The sequence below is a fragment of the Lagenorhynchus albirostris genome, chromosome 14 (assembly GCF_949774975.1).
Source record: "Lagenorhynchus albirostris chromosome 14, mLagAlb1.1, whole genome shotgun sequence".
NCBI classification, from domain to species: domain Eukaryota; kingdom Metazoa; phylum Chordata; class Mammalia; order Artiodactyla; family Delphinidae; genus Lagenorhynchus; species Lagenorhynchus albirostris.
Window position 1 is genome coordinate 50,280,191 of NC_083108.1, and position 18,743 is coordinate 50,298,933.

Sequence of the window (18,743 nt, forward strand, 5' to 3'; positions counted from 1 at the left end):
CCATAGAACTAGACTTCCCTCTTCCCAAGTGACTCTAGGTAGGTTTTGTCATTCTTGTCAGTGCAGCCTCCTCCTCTCTTGGCTCAGGTCTCACCCTGTTTCTTTATTCTCTTCGAGCAGTTGGTTCTCAGCCCTGACTGCATAGTAAAAGCCTCTGGGAAGCTTTGAAAAAGTACTGATCCCTGGATGCCATCCCCCAAAGATTCTGATTCATTTGGCCTGGGCTGGAGTCCAGGTGCCTGTGTTTGTCCTAAAACTCCCCGGTGAGTCTAGTCTGCAGGCAGGGCTGAGGTGGTGGGTAGTCCCAGGCTTCCTAGGACCCTGGCCTGAGAACTCCTGCCTGCCTGGCTGACAGGCTCTAAGCCACTAACAGACTGTGCTCATTTATCAGTGTCGCTTTGTAGCATGACTGCATAAGCATGCGCCATGGCTATCCAGAACGTTAGCAGGAACACGGCATATAGGCTATCTTGGCCCCAGCATTGGCCAGGATATTTCTTGGGGCCCTTTGTTTTGTGGTTGGTTACTTTAAATAACTAACAAATTCTCAGGCAGATTTGGATACCTGGTCATTTTATATGCCTATCAATGTAGGCGAAATGATTATTCATTAAAGTGCTGGTTTTATTTACATATGCACATACATTTGTTTTCTCTGACTCTTTGTTTAACAAACTCAGTTTCCAAAAATAAGATCGATTTTTCTAAGAATGATTTGGGTAGCTCATTAGGTACTGGACTGGGAGTGGGTGGAATGAAAGCAAAACAACACAACAACAAAAACACACTGTAGAGAGTGGTTAAAAAGCATAATTCGCCCTATTATAAAAGTATTATTCCTTTTGGGGTAGCCTACATTCATACAAGAATCACAGAGTTCATGTAAGCAGCATCTTATCAAATATTTGAGTACAGATCGTTAAATACTAGAAAGAAGACTGTAAAATGAAATATTGTAAGCTCTTGATGTTTATCAAGACATTACAATAAAGTAAATGTGAAAGTTAAGTGATTTTTAAAAAGACATTTGTGTGCCTTTTTCAGTTTTATTTTTTTCTGGACAGAAAACTGAAATCTTTTTACGAGCTGGCCTTCTTCAGTATTGGATGTGTGGCAGGTATTGAGAGAAGGGTCCTGGGTTATGGCTTTTTCTGCAGATTAGCAAATTAATCTGCTCCCAGAATAGCTAGGGAAAGTCAGGCTACCTGATTAACAGGGTGAATTTTAATTTGTTTCTATACCCTCCCAAAAAATTTTTAACGAAATTTGCATTTTAAAACAAATGACTTCTAAATCAGGACAAGAAAATTCTCTTTCAGAATAAGGAGAAACCGGTTTGTCTACATTTTGGAAGTTGATTAAGGATAAATTAGATGTAGTTCATAGATAAATATAAAATATATGCTTTATTCTTTTCTCACCTATTATGTATAATTAGAATTAATTTTACTTCATCATTCTCTTCCATGCTTTTTAAAAAGTAACCTCTAAAAAGCCATTTAACAAATTACTATTGTTTCTCTCTGATCGCAGTTGCAGTTGAACAATTTGAACAATCTTGGTTTGTAATTATTGTCAAATTATTCTAACATAAAATATTGGGTTGGTCAAAAAGTTCGTTCGGGTTTGTCTGTTACATCTTATGGAAAAACAGGAATGAACTTTTTGGCCAACCCATTATTTATGCCCAAACGTCTGCTGAAGGTTACCTGTCCTTTAGATTTTCTGCATTTTTCAAGAATACCTTTCCCATCCTCTTCTCACTCTAAAAGGAGCTTTCATCACCCAGCTGAATCCTGCCAGGTCTTCCTTCCTCCCTTTAGGGATTAGATGCGGCTTACTTTACCTCTGTTCTGGAAGTATGAAATAAGAGGATAGTTGCTGGTGGTATTAGCAGCCCTAGCAACTGAGAATTAACTAACATTATTTTTAATCTAAAAAGATGCTATAGGGGCTTCCCTGGTGGCGCAGTGGTTAAGAATCTGCCTGCCAATGCAGGGGACATGGGTTCAATCCCTGGTCCAGGAAGATCCCACATGCCACAGAGCAACTAAGCCCGTGCACCACAACTACTGAGCCCGAACGCCACAACTACTGAATCCCACGCGCTTAGAGCCCGTGCTCCGCAACGAGAGGAGCCACCGCAACGAGAAGTCCGCGCACCACAATGAAGAGTAGCCCCCATTCACCGCAACTAGAGAAATCCCGTGCACAGCTACGAAGACCCCAATGCAGCCAATAAAATAAAATGAAATAAAATAAAGAGATGCTATAAAGTTATGTCTTCAAACCTGAGGAAAATTTCTGCCAGGCCTACCAATTCAATGTATTACCCCCATAAGTGTCTTTGCTGTGTATCCTAGGTGAATTCTTTCTTTAACGGGACTCAAGTCCTATGAAGAAAGAAGGCATATGATGTTCCCTGTTGGAGCCCATCAAGTAGCAAGAGGTTGTGTGGTATAACCACGTAGGTTTGCATATCAGAAGTTACTAATCAGGTCATCTCACGTTCAATCCTGTGTGTTTCCATTCAATTCAACAAGTATTTATTGACTGTACAGAGGTGAGCAAGATAGTAATAGAGGGAGCCTCACATAGAGATAGTAAGGGCAGGGAGCAGGCTGGCGGGGACAAGTAGGGGTAGAATTGGGAAAGGCTGTGAGTTCCTGGAGAACAGGGGCCAAGTCTGACCTTTTGTCTGACATTTATTCAATTTTTTCAAGGCATGATTTCAGCAGGCAGAGTTGACTGTGAAGGCCACTTGGCAGATGAAGTTTACACAGGTGGCAAGGATATTAAGAGACTTAGCAGGCAAGAGAACAGCAGTGTCCCATGGACCAGAATCCATACATATGGAGGACTAGTAAAACGCAGAGCTGGAAAGGTTACTTGGCATATTGTGAAGGGCCTTAGCAGAGGACTTTGGATTTAATTCAGTCAACAATGGAAAGCTAATGAAGAATTTTAATCAGAAACACTGTCATGATTAGAGCTGGAAGTGTTCTTCAGGAAGATTAATCTCACGTTGAATGGGATGTATGATTATGGATGGTGATTAGGAAAGGCTGGCAGTTAACTAGTTCAGAGGTTATCACCTGGTAGTCCAGGTGAGAGGTACAAAGGCCTGGGAGCAAAGACAGCTGGCGCCACACCCTTTCCACACCTTTTTCCCTTTGGTGCTTACCATTCCCGTCTTGCCTACCTGATGCCTTCCCACTGCAAGCACCCCCATCTCTTTGACTGGGGGCCTTCTCTAGCCATGGAAGCCTGCTGAGCCTCTGCTCAGGGCCGACCAGAGTGCCAGGGAGTTAACATCCCCCAGGAGCTGCCTTCAACCAGTGGCTGAAGCGAACTGGTGGGCAAATAACCCAGTTCCCTTGCCACTTGGTTGGGATAATTTTGAGCCTTGTTCTATTGTCTCCCAAAATGCCCCGAGGGGATTGAGTCCCAGTTGTCCACAGCCACAAACAGCTGGGTAACATTCTTTACTGGCTTCCTACTCTTTCTGACTCACACTCACTCACCACTCCCCTACTCCCCATTCCCCCTATCACCTTCTAAATGAACCGCTTGCACTCACATCCTTGTCCCTGGGGCCTTCTGAGAGAATCTAACGAACCAGGGCCTTTACTAGAGTGGAAAGAAGGGCTCGCCTGTGTTGCCTGAAAAGATTCTGGGGAGGAGGAAGCTACAAGACTTGGAAGTTTATTGGCTGTGGGTTAAGGGAGAGGAAGAAGGCAGTGTCACCTACAGTTTTAACTAAGAAAATGTAGATGTCATTTATAGAAAAATGGGAAGTTAGGAGAAGCATTAGGAGTTTTCATGAAGAGATAAAAGAGTTTACTTTGGGACATTTTGAGTTTGAAGCACTGACAGAACATTACTTCTAGAACTTGGGAATTTGCATCTGGAGCCCAGGAAGAAGGAAGAGACTGGAGACTCAGGTTTAGTCGCTGCTTAGAGGTGGTTGATGAAGCTGTGAAGGTAGACCAGACCTCCAGGAATTGGGTATTGACCAGAGAATGAGCAGATGCAGGCCTACAACAAAACTGATGGAAATGAATTCTCATATTTGAGGTTGTGGGGAGAATGACAGGAAATGGAAAGCCAGCAGCAGGATGAGAACAGGACGAAGCCATCACGGAAGCTAAGGGAGCGGCCAGCAGGCGGCAGATCGTGCCGGAGAGGCTCTAGATGCGCTGAGTTTCAGAGTTCTGGCAGCTTTGATCCACACCAGCATTATCAGTTCCCAACTTAATGTAATCCACTGGGAGAAAAACATTTAGGGAAAAATAAGCTCCTATGTCTGAGCGTACCAGATATTGATTTGCTTACTAAATATCTCATGGAACCCTAGTGCCTTACAAGAAGTAGTTTACTTATTACAAACATAAACTCCAAGCTCTGCTACTCTGTGACCTTTGGCAAATTACTCAACCTCGCCGAGCCTCAGTTTCCCCACTTGTAAATAAGGAACGAGGTGCTATTTCTGGTCCTTCCTGGAACTAAAGTTCTCTGATCCTAATAATTTTCCATAGGCCATTTTTCTCATACCCTAACTCTGTGTGTATGTACATACATGTACACACATACTTCACTTGAAGCCTGCATAACAAGAGTATGTGTTGGTGATTGTTTATAAATAATACAGAAATTTAAAAACTATGCAGTGTGAATAAACTCACGTGTAGTAAAAATGCCAAGTAGGGATGATCTTTTTCACCGGAATTCTTGTGACAAATTCTGCAGTCACTATGAATGAGACTGGTAGTAGATATTATTCTGTTTAGATTTTACATTGAATTTGTGCCCCTCAAATGCATTTAATCACAAAGTATTTTTGGAAGTATCTCAGCTTCGTCACTTACTAGCTGTTCAGGAGTTTACAGGAGTTGCTTAACCTCTCTAAACTCAGTTTTCTATTAAAAACTCAGTTTCCTAAGTATAATAATAGGATCTTCCTCAGGGTTTTGTGGACACAAATTTAATCATTCAGTAAATGTTAGCCATTGTGAGTACCGTCAGGTTAACATTTGTCTTTTGGTGAGCTTTATATTTGCAGATCTCAGAAAGATGGTAGTAGGCAATAGGAGTGTTTTAGCCTTGAGTTTAGGTGGAGGCATCAGTGAAAATTGTAATTTCCTCAGACTACTCATTAGTAATTGAATGGTGGGTGGCACATAACCTTCCAATCATAGTTTACTGGAATATTACAATCAGGGTGGTACACATAACTTGTTTTGGTATTTTTACTAGAGTAATAAAAGGGTTATCAGATTTCTCTCTTTGTTATTAAATTGCTGGTTATTTCATCTCACATATACTTTATTCATATATACACTCTCACATACATTGTACAGACAGGATTGCCCTCTGCTCCCAGATCTCAAATAAAGCATCTGTGAAGCTTTTCTGCTGGAAACAGAGCCCTTATTAATGAAATTCACATGAAAACCATTTGTTTTAATGCATTATGTATTAAGACATAATCAGCTTTACATATTTTAACATTTTAAGTGTCTGTTTTCAGTGTAGCACAGCTGGGGTTATATGGAAATATTATTGAAAAAGAAAATATTTAATTAATAAAGCACACTGGATGTTGCTTTATCTAGAGTGAAGGCAGTGCCAGAAAATCACACTCCTTCATTGGTAGACAGCACTCAAGATAGAGAAAACAGCTCCCCAGTAAGAAAGGAGTCACAATTTAAATTTTTTGTGGTATTGTTGGAAAGCCTTTTTTGGTTGCTTGATTGTGTTTTTTAATAAGAATTACTTTGGCTTTGGCTTTGTCAGGCATAAGTTGTTGTTTTTTTCCTATAAAAAGGTGTGATTCTCCACTTTTTCTGCCTAAATTGACTCTGTTCTTGTTTAGTTAGAGACACATTTGAGTAGAGTACTGCATATCTGTTTAATTTGAGGTATTTGTATTGGCCTTGCCCCATTTTCGTCCAGGCTTTCTTGCATGATCAGAGTCTTTTGTTAGTGCCATCTCAAATAACACTGACCCTAAATGGCATATATGTGTACTGCAAGACAGGAAAATGATAAATTATTATGACTCATAGTATGTGCAAACAAAGGTCATTTTCTCGTATTTATGACTTCTTGCTCTATTTTACAATTCTGCATTATACAAATGATGAACCTCCTGATTATAATTTTTGTGCTTTACCTGTCATTGCTTGCAGACGCCAAGGACTTACTGTTGTGCGAACACTGAAGACTTGGAGACGGTCATTCAGCATGTTCACAGTCTGTACCCTTCTGCTCCATTCCTGGCAGCAGGAGTTTCAATGGGAGGGTAAGGTTTTTCCTTTCTAAAATGTCCAAAAGGGAAGTGGTGCTAGCGACTGCCTCTTTCAGACGACTGTAAGCTGCATGGGCATTTAAATGTTTGATTATTTTTATCATATTTCTCCACATGTGGCTGAATGGATGAAGGAATTAATTCAGGTAAATTTTAATATTTTCCTTGACTACTGGTCTCTGTGGTGAGAAGTATAGAAGTACCTCCTCGGGGTGCTTGGGGTTTTGTGAGCCCGAAGGCTTGTCCGAACCCCATGGAGTTGATTTCTATCACTGGTTGGCAGCCACATTGACCTTCAGATTCCCTGATGTATTCCCAGCCATCACTGCCACCGTGTTCTCCAGGACCATTCAGGAAGCTGAACTTGTACCATGACTTTCATCACTCCAGTTGTAGAAATAATTATTATTGCTCTCTCCAACTGAAGGGGCCTTCAAAACAGTTTTTCCCCAGGTGGTGTTTTTCTTGTTTGTTTTGTCTTGTTTAGTTTTGTTGCTGGGCAAATGGACCTTCCCTAGAATGCTCTCCTAGAAACTGTGAAATGCTGTTTGTAACCTCCTACTCCAGCTGCTATTTTAAGCAAATGAATATTTTAATTGGTGCTGCTTGCATAGGGGCTTTTTTGGACCTTCTATGCCATGTATATATTTATATTTTATATTTATATACTTAGGCTAATTGTTTAATCTTTTTGTTGTAGTAATAGTGAGCTTAATACAATCCAAAATTTTTATTATATGGCATTTTGCTATGCTTAGATTACCTAAAGCATTGTCCAAAATCAACAAACACATGAGATAGAAAATGCTATATTTTTCTTAATTTTGTAATTGATTTATCTGTCATTTCAGTTTTTAGAACATTTTAGGAGCATGTTTACTTTAAAATGAACAACTTTACAAATGATAGGCTCTAAAAAACCGGCTCTAACAACAGCTTTTTAGATTCTGATAAACATAAAACTAAGAAGAAAAGAATACGTTTCTTACATTAGCATGGAAGGTCTGACTTGACCTACTAAAGGAAGAAATCTGAATCACCGCAGAAAACCCAGGCAGAATCTGTGAATTGTGCTTAAAGGAAAGGATTTCACTTCTCTTTCCTTTGCCCCATAATGAGAACCTTAAAGGACAAGGTGCCCAGCTGAACTTTCTTCCTTTAATCATATAAATTCTTTACTTTTTTAAAAGCCAGACCTTACATAAACAGGCCCAGATTCTCTGTTCAGAGGTTCCTGGGAAATGCCTATTCTTGTCGAACTGAAGCCTCAGTGCGAACTTGACCGTTAGCCTCTGCAGCTTGTTGAATATTAATGTCTTGTAAATTGTTCAAAGGAAGTACCCCTTCTAGTTGCCTAGCACTGTGACATGTTCCCAAGTGGGTTTACCACTCGGGGATGTGTTTTACAGCTTGACACATTTTTCTTTTTGGAGATGTAGCAGACAGAAGCGTCTGTCAAAGATCCTTATGCCCAGGCTGGGTAATCTCCAAGCCTGTGATGCCTGGGGCCAAGTAAGGGTTTTGAGACAGAACTAAGTCTAGCCAAAGAATCCACGCTGCTCTAGACTCAGTCTGATTCCAATCTCCCAATGAGTTGGTAAACTAGCTTCAAAAATGTATAGAAATTCCCAAATATATATAAAAGTAAGAAGAGTATAATGACGCCTCATATATACTCATCACCCAGCTTCAATAACTATCAACTCAAGGATAATCTTGTCAGTAGTACCACCCCCCCATTCCCTCTCAACTCTGATTATTTTAAAATAAATTTTAGACATCATTTATAAAGATTTCTGTAGGTATCTCTAACAGGTAGAGTCTCTTAAACAACAACAACCCATCACAATACTTGATTACATTTGAACAAAACTAATAATAAGGGGCTTCCCTGGTGGCGCTAGTGGTTGAGAGTCCGCCTGCCGATGCAGGGGACTCGGGTACGTGCCCCGGTGCGGGAGGATCCCACATGCCGCGGAGCGGCTGGGCCCGTGAGCCATGGCCGCTGAGCCTGCCCGTCCGGAGCCTGTGCTCCGCAACGGGAGAGGCCACAACAGTGAGAGGCCCGCATACAGCAAGAAAAAAAACAAAAAAACCTAACAATAATTCCCAAATATCATCAAATATTCAGTCAGTATTTCATTTCCCCATCAGTCTGTTGGCTGGTTTTTACAGTTTGTTTGAGGCAGCAGACAGCTAAAGTCCACATATTGAGATTGATATGTCTCTTAAATCTCTTAATCCATGGGTTATCTTTTCTCTCTCTTGCTCTCTCTTTTTTTTTTTTTTTTTTTGTGAAAATGGAGTCTTTTTCTTGCCAAAGTAAGACAGCTTTTTTGGGGGTAATGTCTTGACATTATTTTGCTCCTGAGTAATAACTAAGAAGCATCCCCACCTACTCGGTCATAGCTATTCCTGGTCCTTCCTACTCCTGAGGTTCACTTCCAACCCTTTCAATTTGCCTATTACATCAGACTCAGAAATCTCTGACCTCCAGCCAAAGAATAGGGCCACCAAAACTAGGACCCTAGAATGACCCTTTTGCAGGAGAGTAAGCATTATCTTCTAAATAGCTTAGTGAACCACAGTACTATAAACCAGGAATACAGTCATTAATGAAGAGTTGTTTTCAGGAACGAAATCTCCAGCCTGAGCTCTCAGCCCTGGATCAGGAAATCACTGAAGTAGTTTCTGACACTACGGAAGTGCTGAAGCTGTTGGCCTTTGGCAGTCTGTCTAACCTACAGTCACTCAGCCTACAGTTGGGATGAATTTTAAAACACCACATGGAGCCATGTGAATCTTTCTGCTGTGCTGTCATATTTTCAGTAAACCTTGGACAACAGCAACAAAAACAACAACAACAAAAACCATGAAATCTCCATTTTTAATCTAAAATCTCATCACATTCACTCTGTAAATGGATTTTTTTCCATGTGGGTTGTATAAAAAGAATTAGAGAATTTTTACTCATTTGTCCTATTTCAGAACCTGGGCAATTGGAGAAATAAAGAATGGAAAATATGAGAAACAGAATTTAGGCTATCATCCTTTCTCTTAGTTGGCAATGTCAAACTTAGATTTCTGACATTACTGCAGGTTAAACTCCATTCTTGTCCCTCTTACCAAAATAGAACTAGAGTAGAATCAGGAAAATTGATAAAATGAAAGGAAAATATGTGATAGGAGATAAGGACAAATAGCAAGAGGTAGTAGGGAGAGAAAACAAGTGACTTTAGGGGCCAACTGCTCTGCCACAATTCAGAAAATCTAACTCTAGACGAGGGAGCCCTTACAAACTTGCTGTAGGGTACAAGGATGCAAAGGCAACCGGAATGGCCACCCAGAGCAATTACTCAGAATCTCTGAAGGTGAGACCCAGACGTCGATAATAGTTTTAAAAACTCCACAGGTGATTCCAACATGCAGCCATATTTGAAAACCACTCCTTCTGTGATCTTTCATCTATGCCAAGCCTTGGCAAACCACAGCCTGGAGGCCAAATCTGGCCAGCTGTCTGTTTTTGTACAGTGCAAGAGCTAAGAGTGGTTATTATATTTTTTTAATGGTTGGAAAAATCAAAACTATTTCATGACATGTGAAAAGTATATGAAATTTCAATTTCAATATCCACATCTAATGTTTTACTGAAACATGGCCATATCCATTTATTCACGTATTGTCTATGGTTGCTTTCAAATTATAATCACAAGGTAGTTGCAACTGAGATTGTAGGGCCACCAAAGCCCAAAACATTTACTTTGTGATCCTCTATAGAAAAAGTTTGCCTGAAACACCCCCACGTATTAAATTAAACACTCAACTGGAGGCTGGGGCCCAGGGAATTGCAAATTTTTAATAAATCCCCAATATCATTTTGAAAACAACAAAAAGAAAAACCACTCTTACAGTGGCTTTTTCTTATGTTTTACTTCATAGAAAGGTACACATGTAAGTAATAACTGTATGCTTTGTCCCATTCTGAATATAGCTGACTGCAAGATAAATAAATAGGTGAATGTAAGGAAAGAATAGAGATACTTGCATGGTTTTCCAAGATAAAGGACTTGGACACTGGTTTATATTTTTCTTCTCCATAGTTAAAGCCCACAATTAGAAATGGGATGTCTTGAGAGAGACAACAAATTCATCACTTGAGTTTTCTGTCTTTCCTCATTTTAGAATGCTGCTTTTAAATTACCTTGGCAAAATGGGGCCAAAAACTCCTTTGAAGGCAGCTGCAACTTTTTCAGTTGGTTGGAATACTTTTGCTTGCTCGGAGTCATTGGAGAAACCACTGAACTGGCTGCTTTTTAATTACTACTTGACAACTTGCCTCCAGTCTTCCATTAATAAGTGAGTCATCTTTAACACCTGATGTCTGCAAACTCTGGATTACGTGCCACAGTAAAATGTTTTCAAGCATAACACTGCTAATATATGTATATTTATGTTTGCATGATATGCATTTACTACTGCACCAAAATATTCTATTGTCAATATATACAAAAATAAAAAGATTTTAAGTATAAGCTAAAAATACAGATAAAGCTCTGTTTTCTTTCTGTACCCCAGTGGATTACCTTGTACAACCTCTAGGCTCTGTGCCCCACTTGGAAGATCACCATTTCATCACTGTTCTAAATTATTCTAAAAGAATAAAAACATTAGTCTCAAATGTGTTGAATAACATTATGGGCTATTTCCCTGGATTTTCTACTTGTTGCTAATCTTATTAGTACCTAATTCTCCCCTAGGTAGTAAGTAATGTATTAAGTGTTTTTAGAGCCGAATAATATGATTTCTAAGCATGTGTTATGAACATAGTATGTTTTAGTGGCTTAGGAGAATGCTTCTAAAATATGGATATTCTCAGCCCCTACAGTTCTTAACATTACCAAAATATTATCTTTGCATTAGTTTTTCTGAAATTGTTTAGGTATCTTCTAACAGTTAAACAGTGTGGCAACAAAGAACATGGGATGTTTCTGTTTATTTTTTGATAACTGTTACCATGCATTTTTAAGTGAATTGACAAATTTAAATATAAACTCTAAGTAAAAAGTACAGTTAATTGCGCATAACTTAACTGAAAACCATAGTTACCCTGAAAGTTGACATTAGACACTGCATTAAACTTAACCTATTTTGGGGAGTTCTCTGGTGGCCTAGTGGTTAGGATTCTAGGCTTTCACTACCGTGGCCCAGGTTCAATCCCTGGTCGGGGAACTGAGATCCCGCAAGCCATGTGGCATGGCCAAAAATTAAAAAAAAAAAAAGAAATAAAGAAAGAACAATATACATTCCTTAATTAAAAATTACTTTATTAAAAAAAACTTAACCTATTTGTTACATTACAGATGTTGACTATAAAATACTGCTAAAAATACTACAGAATCGTATTTTTATTCATGGTCAGTAGCAAGAAAATGGGGAACAGTAGCAAGAAAAAGGAAGAGAATGATTTGAATTAAAATATAGGTTATACAAGAAAAATAACCAACATTTAAAAATAAGTATACAACCTAGATGGGTGGGATGGGGGGCCGTGGGAGGGAGGTCCAAGAGGGAGAGGATATATGTATACATATAGCTGATTCACCTTGGTATACAGCAGAAACTAACATTGTAAAGCAATTATACTCCAATAAAAAAAATTTTTTTAAGTATACAAAAATATAAATTCTAATTTTCAATATAGCAATTTAAAAAATAAGATAAATCTTCAGTTGATTTACCCAGTTGAAAGCTTCTGGCTTAAGTGAGGCCTTTTTGGCCAAATTGGCTTAATAGCATTGGTGTGTAGGTACAATTTGTTATGAAACAACACTTTCATTTATTATTGTTATTTTGTTTATTATTACTGGTTCCTTCTTCCTCAATTAAGAAAAAGTACTTTTAGAAAATGTCTTCATGTACTTCAAATACTGTATGATATCACTTACGTGTAGAATCTAAAAATTACAACAAACTAGTGAATGGAACAAAAAAGAAGCAGACTCACAGAGAAGGAACTAGTGGTTACCAGCGGGGAGAAGGAAGTGGGGGAGGGGCAATATAGAGGTAGGGGATTTTTTAAAAGGGGATATAATATAATAAAATCATGTATGTGAAACTTTTGAAAATTGTAAAGCACTATAGAATTTAAAGAATCATTCAATTAAAAAAATAAACTTTACAAAAAGTCTTCAGGACAAATATCAATGTATTCCTGCCATGTCTAATTAAGTAAATATTTATTGAGTAACAACTTTATTCCCTGTTCTAAGTTACTTATCATTATGTATTTTAGGTATGTTTGAGATGGGAATGACCTTAATTTTTTACTTTTGAAATTCTTTTTTTCCAGGCACCGGCATATGTTTGTAAAACAAATTGACATGGATCATGTCATGAAGGTAGGAGAGAAACTTTATGTAATATGTTTATTTCCTTTTTTGATTCCAAGAATAAATATAATCGGTTTTTGTTTTTCAGGCTAAATCCATAAGAGAATTTGATAAGCGATTCACTTCAGTCATGTTTGGCTACCGAACAATTGACGATTATTATACTGATGCCAGTCCAAATCGTAGACTGAAATCAGTAGGGATTCCAGTGTTGTGTCTGAATTCTGTGGATGATGTTTTTTCACCCAGTCATGGTAAACTTAACATCTTTGTATACATTTTGACATGAATTAACTGTTTTAAAATATTTTAGGAAGGGCTTCCCTGGTGGCGCAGTGGTTGAGAGTCCGCCTGCTGATGCAGGGGACATGGGTTCGTGCCCCGGTCCGGGAAGATCCCACATGCCGCGGAGCGGCTGGGCCCGTGAGCCATGGCTGCTGAGCCTGCGTGTCCGGAGCCTGTGCTCCGCGACGGGAGAGGCCACAGCAGTGAGAGGCCCGCGTACCGCAAACAAAAACCAAAAACCAAAAGAAATATATATATATATATATATTTTTTAGGAAAATACAGTAATAAGAAACGTCAGTCATATAATGTTTTCTACTGTGATAAACAGAAAAAAAACCTTGATACTCATAATTTAGTATCTAAATGTCTCAGATCACTTTAAACGTCTTCATAGACCCTTATCTAGTCTACTGTGAGAGCCTCAGAACAAATTATGACTCAATATTTTGTTTGTTCTCATTTTTACAACTTTTCCTTCTTATAAAATAACTGTTCTTTGGACAGACTATGTTTACAGTATCTTTGCCTCAAGAGTACATTGTCATCACTTGCCTTTTCTTCCTGAGGGTTTTTTTTTTTTTAAGAGTAACTTCTACTGTTTTTATTTTTATTTATTTATTTTTGGCCACGCAGCTTGTGGGATCTTAGTTCCCTGACCAGGGATTGAACCCATGTCCCCTAGGAGGGGGGAAGAACGGAGTCTTAACCACTGGACTGCCAGGGAAGTCCCTTATTCCTGAGGTTCTTATACAGAAGGCTTTGGAGTTTTTTCCCCCTTTTAACCTAGAAGAGAGCTTGAGACTTTATTAATATGATGTCCTTGGATAACTCAATGAATGTAGCACATTCGGACTATAAGGTCATATTTGAAGGGAAAGTGTCTGTTTTCCCCCGGATACTATATAAAAGAAAATTATGCCCAAATTAACTTCCTTGTTCTCTTAATTCAAGAAATACGGAATTTTGTAACAAAGATATATGTGGATGTGTTCATACATTAAAGCAATATAAGACGCCTAGAAGTGATCATACTATCTTAAGGATAAGTAGACTTGACCTCTAATTTTTTTCTAATGAAATTTCATAAAGCTTTTTATAAAACTTTTTTCCTTATTTCTCCCTTAAATACTTTTAAAACATTTTCCCCAAGTACTTCATTTTAAAAAATTATTTTGAGTACAAACACAGCACGTACGTATTGCAAAAATTTCAGAAAATCCCCAAAGTATGTTTTAAAAAAGTCACTTACCGTCTTTTAGGGGATATCATTTTAATGTGTGATTTATGATTAAATCACAGGTAATTTTAGATGACTGGAACTTTTGGTCTTTGACCACAAATCAAAAAATTAAACTGTGAACTTTTTTTTTTTTGGCCTCTGCGTGCAGCCTTGTGGGATTTTAGTTCCCCCACCAGGGATTGAACCCGGGCCCTCAGCAGTGAGAGCACGGAGTCCTAACCACTGGACAGCCAGGGAATTCCCTTAATTGTGAACTTTAATAATCAGTCGAATTACATGGAGATTGTTTAGCCTATTTTCATTGGATTAAGGAAGTTCAGTATTTCTCTATTTTTATATTTCATGGACCCTTCTTCCACCAACAAAAATTTCCCAGCATTTAACTTGTCTTGACCCACTTGGTTGAAGTTTAAGCTCACTATTTCTTATTCTTTCCCAGCCCTTAAAATCATCTTGCCACATTAAAGTAGCAGACAGTTGTCTGCATTCTGAGAGCACAGGCAGCCAGCATCTTTCACATGACTCAAATGGCCCAGCCTTTCGTTCTTCTGATATGACTGTAAACTATCAGTGTGTTAGAAATTCCTGACTGTATCCAGAGTGTGAAATTGGGGCTCTTAATAATTCCATTAGAGACAAATGAAGCACTCGTAATCTAAGCCCTTAGTGTAAGGTGAAAAAGGAAAAACATAAATAGTATCAGTCATTTCACCCTTAAGCTCTAACACCTGATCCCAAGATAGATGTTCTGTTTTAGGTGTAGCTAGATAAGGATGTGAGTTCAGGACCCATTTAGGACAAGGACTTGACTTCCTAGGCCTTGATTTAGGTTCTCTAGGTTTATTCTTCAAGGAATGTAGTGAGAGGTCCAATTTATTTTTCTTTTTGCTGCGCCCTGCAGCTTGTGGGATCTTAGTTTCCCAGCCCTCGGCAGTGAAAGCATGGAGTCCTAACCACTGGATGGCCAGGGAATTCCCTGAGAGGTCCAATTTAGATCATCTAAACATGCAGTTTGGGCCCCTCAGCAGCTCTATCTTCAAAGGGTCTCAGTTGTCCTATAGTGTGTCAGCTTCCTTTCCTTCATTGGAAGGGTAGGAAGATCTTACCTTTAATGAACTCATTTACCCCTAAGACTCTACCCAAGATACGAAGGTCTAATTACTGGATCAACCATGTTATCTTAATTAGGGATTAGGGATGTAAGATTTAGCAGTATCTGAAATCAAAACACTTCTCATGCCAGGTTGTGATCCATTATAGATCTTAAATCAAAAGGTTTCACTGTTTGAACTCTAAGCCTGAGGGGAAAATAAAAATAAAACAACTTTAACTCATGTCCTTTAAAGTTTTTACTCAGCATAATTTTGTAGAGCATTTGAAGAGACTGTCCTTACTGGAGGATTATTTAAATACAGCAATTATATTTTCAAAATAAAGTTTTTCTCTCTCCTGACTATAAACAGAAATTCAGAGAAGGAAAAAAATAAATTAAATAAAATAATCACCAGTGTTCTTTTTTTTTTTTTTTTTTTTTTTTGCGGTACGCGGGCCTCTCACTGTTGTGGCCTCTCCCGCTGCGGAGCACAGGCTCCGGACTGATGCGCAGGCTCAGCGGCCATGGCTCAGGGGCCCAGCCGCTCCGTGGCATGTGGGATCTTCCCAGACCGGGGCACGAACCCGAGTCCCCTACATTGGCAGGCGGACTCTCAACTGCTGCGCCACCAGGGAAGCCCTCACCAGTGTTTTACCACCCAAAGATAAACACTGTTACCACTTGAGAGTATTATATGCCATTCTTTTTTGCTATCTATATGTTTTTAAAAATCATATGTATAATTTTGTATCCTTAATACAGCCACCAATTGGCCTCAGGAATCTAACTTCATGTAAAGTTAACTAAAGTCATACATAATGAATTTATAACTCTCACAAAGGTGATAAAATTAGTTTGGGTTTTTTTCTTGGTGTAGTACCTAAGTGGAAATCTTATAACATAATATAAGTATTCACCATTTCTTGAATTATTTAATTTCTCAAAACAAGACTGGGCCTATACTTTTGTGTTGTGATTGATTACTCGATTGATTCTTCCAAAATTGATGGTCCAGTATATAACTGTGAACATGAACTGTTATAAGAATATAGGTGGTTGATACAAATTAGTCAGACTTATTCCATTAGCCACACTCATTATGAATATTTATTTGTTTAATGATGTTTTGATTTATAATGATTGGAAATGATAAAGGCACATACTTTTCCTAATAAAAACTGTTAATAATTATATATTTTTCTCTCTCCTTCCCTTCTCTTATCCTCCCCCCGCCTATTTTTTGTCAAGCTATTCCAATAGAAACTGCTAAGCAAAACCCTAATGTTGCTTTGGTCCTTACTTCTTATGGAGGCCATATTGGTTTTCTGGAGGGAATCTGGCCAAGACAGTCCACTTACATGGATCGAGTCTTCAAGCAGTTTGTGCAGGCCATGGTTGAACACGGACATGAACTCTCTGGCATGTAGTTCTTCAGGTGCATTTTGTCTAAACCACCGTATAAAGGCAGCTCAGCTTACTGCACAAATCTTAATTACTGTATATAAAGCAAATTAGCCAGCAGGTGGTGAAGAGGTCCAGAATGACATGCAAAAACTACTTTTTGGAGTAACAAAACAACTTTGTAGCAAGAAATAAAATATAGATTTAGACTGTAACTTATGTAGATTTTATTTTTACTATGCCTTACCAAGTATGACCTTAAATAAAGTAGTACAAACATGGAACTGCACTTAACCAAAACTATTGTGTAAAAAGATTTTAATTCCTCAGGGTTTTAATTTGGGCTAGTATTATTTTAGATGATTTATTTTAGGTGATTTATGGTACTTTAATAATTGTAATAGGACTTGACTTTATTTATTTGAATGTAAGTTATAAGTTGGCACATTCATAAGGGTATTTATACCTAATGATGGTAACATGAAAACTGAAATAAGATAAAATACAATGTGCTAAATCTTTTACGTATTTTAACCTTAAAAGGCAAATGCAACAAATGTTAGACTTCTATACATGTTCTTTTACTCTAATAATATTAAATTAAGGCTGACTTATGTTTTATAATGATTATAGTTCACATGCTTATTTTTTAAATAGTGTATGTGCATACTTATATATCATTATATTAAATTCTACCATTTTAAATTGTTTCTTTGTGAGATTTTATCCACAAAAAAGTAATCCCTAGAGTAATTTGTGATTTCATAAATGCATTAGTAAGAAATATTAAAACTGTATTGTTTCAGTTTCCAGAATATTGGGCTCCCACCGTTCGTACCAATTAAAAATACTTTCAGCTACAGGAAACCCATCTAACAGTGATTTAGGAATAACAATATTTAATTATCTTGCATCACAAGAAGTCTCCATGTAAGCAGTCTCCAGATGTAGGTGTTTGTCATTTATCAGTGTCATCAAAGATGCAGGCTCTTTCTGTTGCCACATCCCTAGCAGGCAGGGTAGCCAGTTATCTCCTAGACACAGGATGGCTGCTGCAGCTCAGACATCACATTTGTATTCAGAGAAGAAAAAGGCAGAAGGAGTGGGGCCAGACACATCTGCCTTTTTGGGAAAGTGAAAGCTTTCTCAGAAGACTTGCACTTATATCTGTTGGCCAGACCTGTGTCACATGGTCACCCTAGTTGACTGGGAGGCTGGCAAATCAAGTATGTAGACTTTTCCAATTGTAGTGGAGGCAAGCAAGGGGGAGGGGATTGGTAGTGGTTGTTGGGCTATCCAGGCAATAGTGTTATCTTCTATACCATTCAACATCTTTTTTTTTTTAATTTTTATTATTTATTTATTTACTTATTTATTTATGGCTGTGTTGGGTCTTCATTGCTGTGCGGGCTTTCTCTAGTTACAGTGAGCGGGGGCTACTCTTCATTGCGGTGCACGGGCTTCTCATTGCGGTGGCTTCTCTTGTTGCAGAGCATGGGCTGTAGGCGCCAGGGCTTCAGTAGTTGTGGCTCGCGGGCTCTAGAGAGCAGGCTCAGTAGTTGTAGCGCACAGGCTTAGCTGCTCCATGGCATGTGGGATCTTCCCAGACCGGGGCTCAAACCCATGTACCCTAAATTGGCAGGCAGATTCTTAACCACTGCACCACCAGGGAAGTCCCTCGCCATCTTTTCCCTCCTTTTTTTTTTTTTTTTAACTATTTCCACGATTTATAAAATATGTATATTTTTGTCCAGGTATCACATTAAGAGAACCATGTAATAAAAGCATATTAACACAAAATTGTTTACTAAAAATGCCATCTTTTGGAGAGTTCCTGATTGTGTACTTGTAGACTCCCATGTAACTGTGTCTAGAACAATAGCACTGATAATGCCAGTGATTTTTTGCCCATTCAGCATATATTCTGATTCAACAGTGATAATAACTTTCAGTTGGCATGGTTTGGGTGGGGCTGATCCTGCCTTTCAGAGTTATCGTGAAGATTTTAAACAAATGATGTCA

General features: G+C 38.5%; 1 protein-coding gene across 2 annotated transcripts in view; it reads left to right on the top strand.

Moving 5' to 3' along the window:
* The window catches only part of ABHD3 (abhydrolase domain containing 3, phospholipase), a 38,150-nt gene extending 20,739 nt beyond the window's left edge, over positions 1–17,411 (top strand). Inside the window, exons 5-9 of one of the 2 annotated variants that reach the window (XM_060170692.1) lie at positions 6,192–6,304; positions 10,493–10,666; positions 12,660–12,708; positions 12,788–12,953; positions 16,569–17,411. In XM_060170692.1, the coding sequence (XP_060026675.1) occupies positions 6,192–6,304; positions 10,493–10,666; positions 12,660–12,708; positions 12,788–12,953; positions 16,569–16,747 (681 nt within the window). In that variant the 3' untranslated portion in view covers positions 16,748–17,411. The remainder of the gene's footprint in view (positions 1–6,191; positions 6,305–10,492; positions 10,667–12,659; positions 12,709–12,787; positions 12,954–16,568) is intronic. The other variant, XM_060170693.1, reaches the window with a different exon arrangement.
* The last annotated feature ends 1,332 nt before the right edge of the window (positions 17,412–18,743 follow it).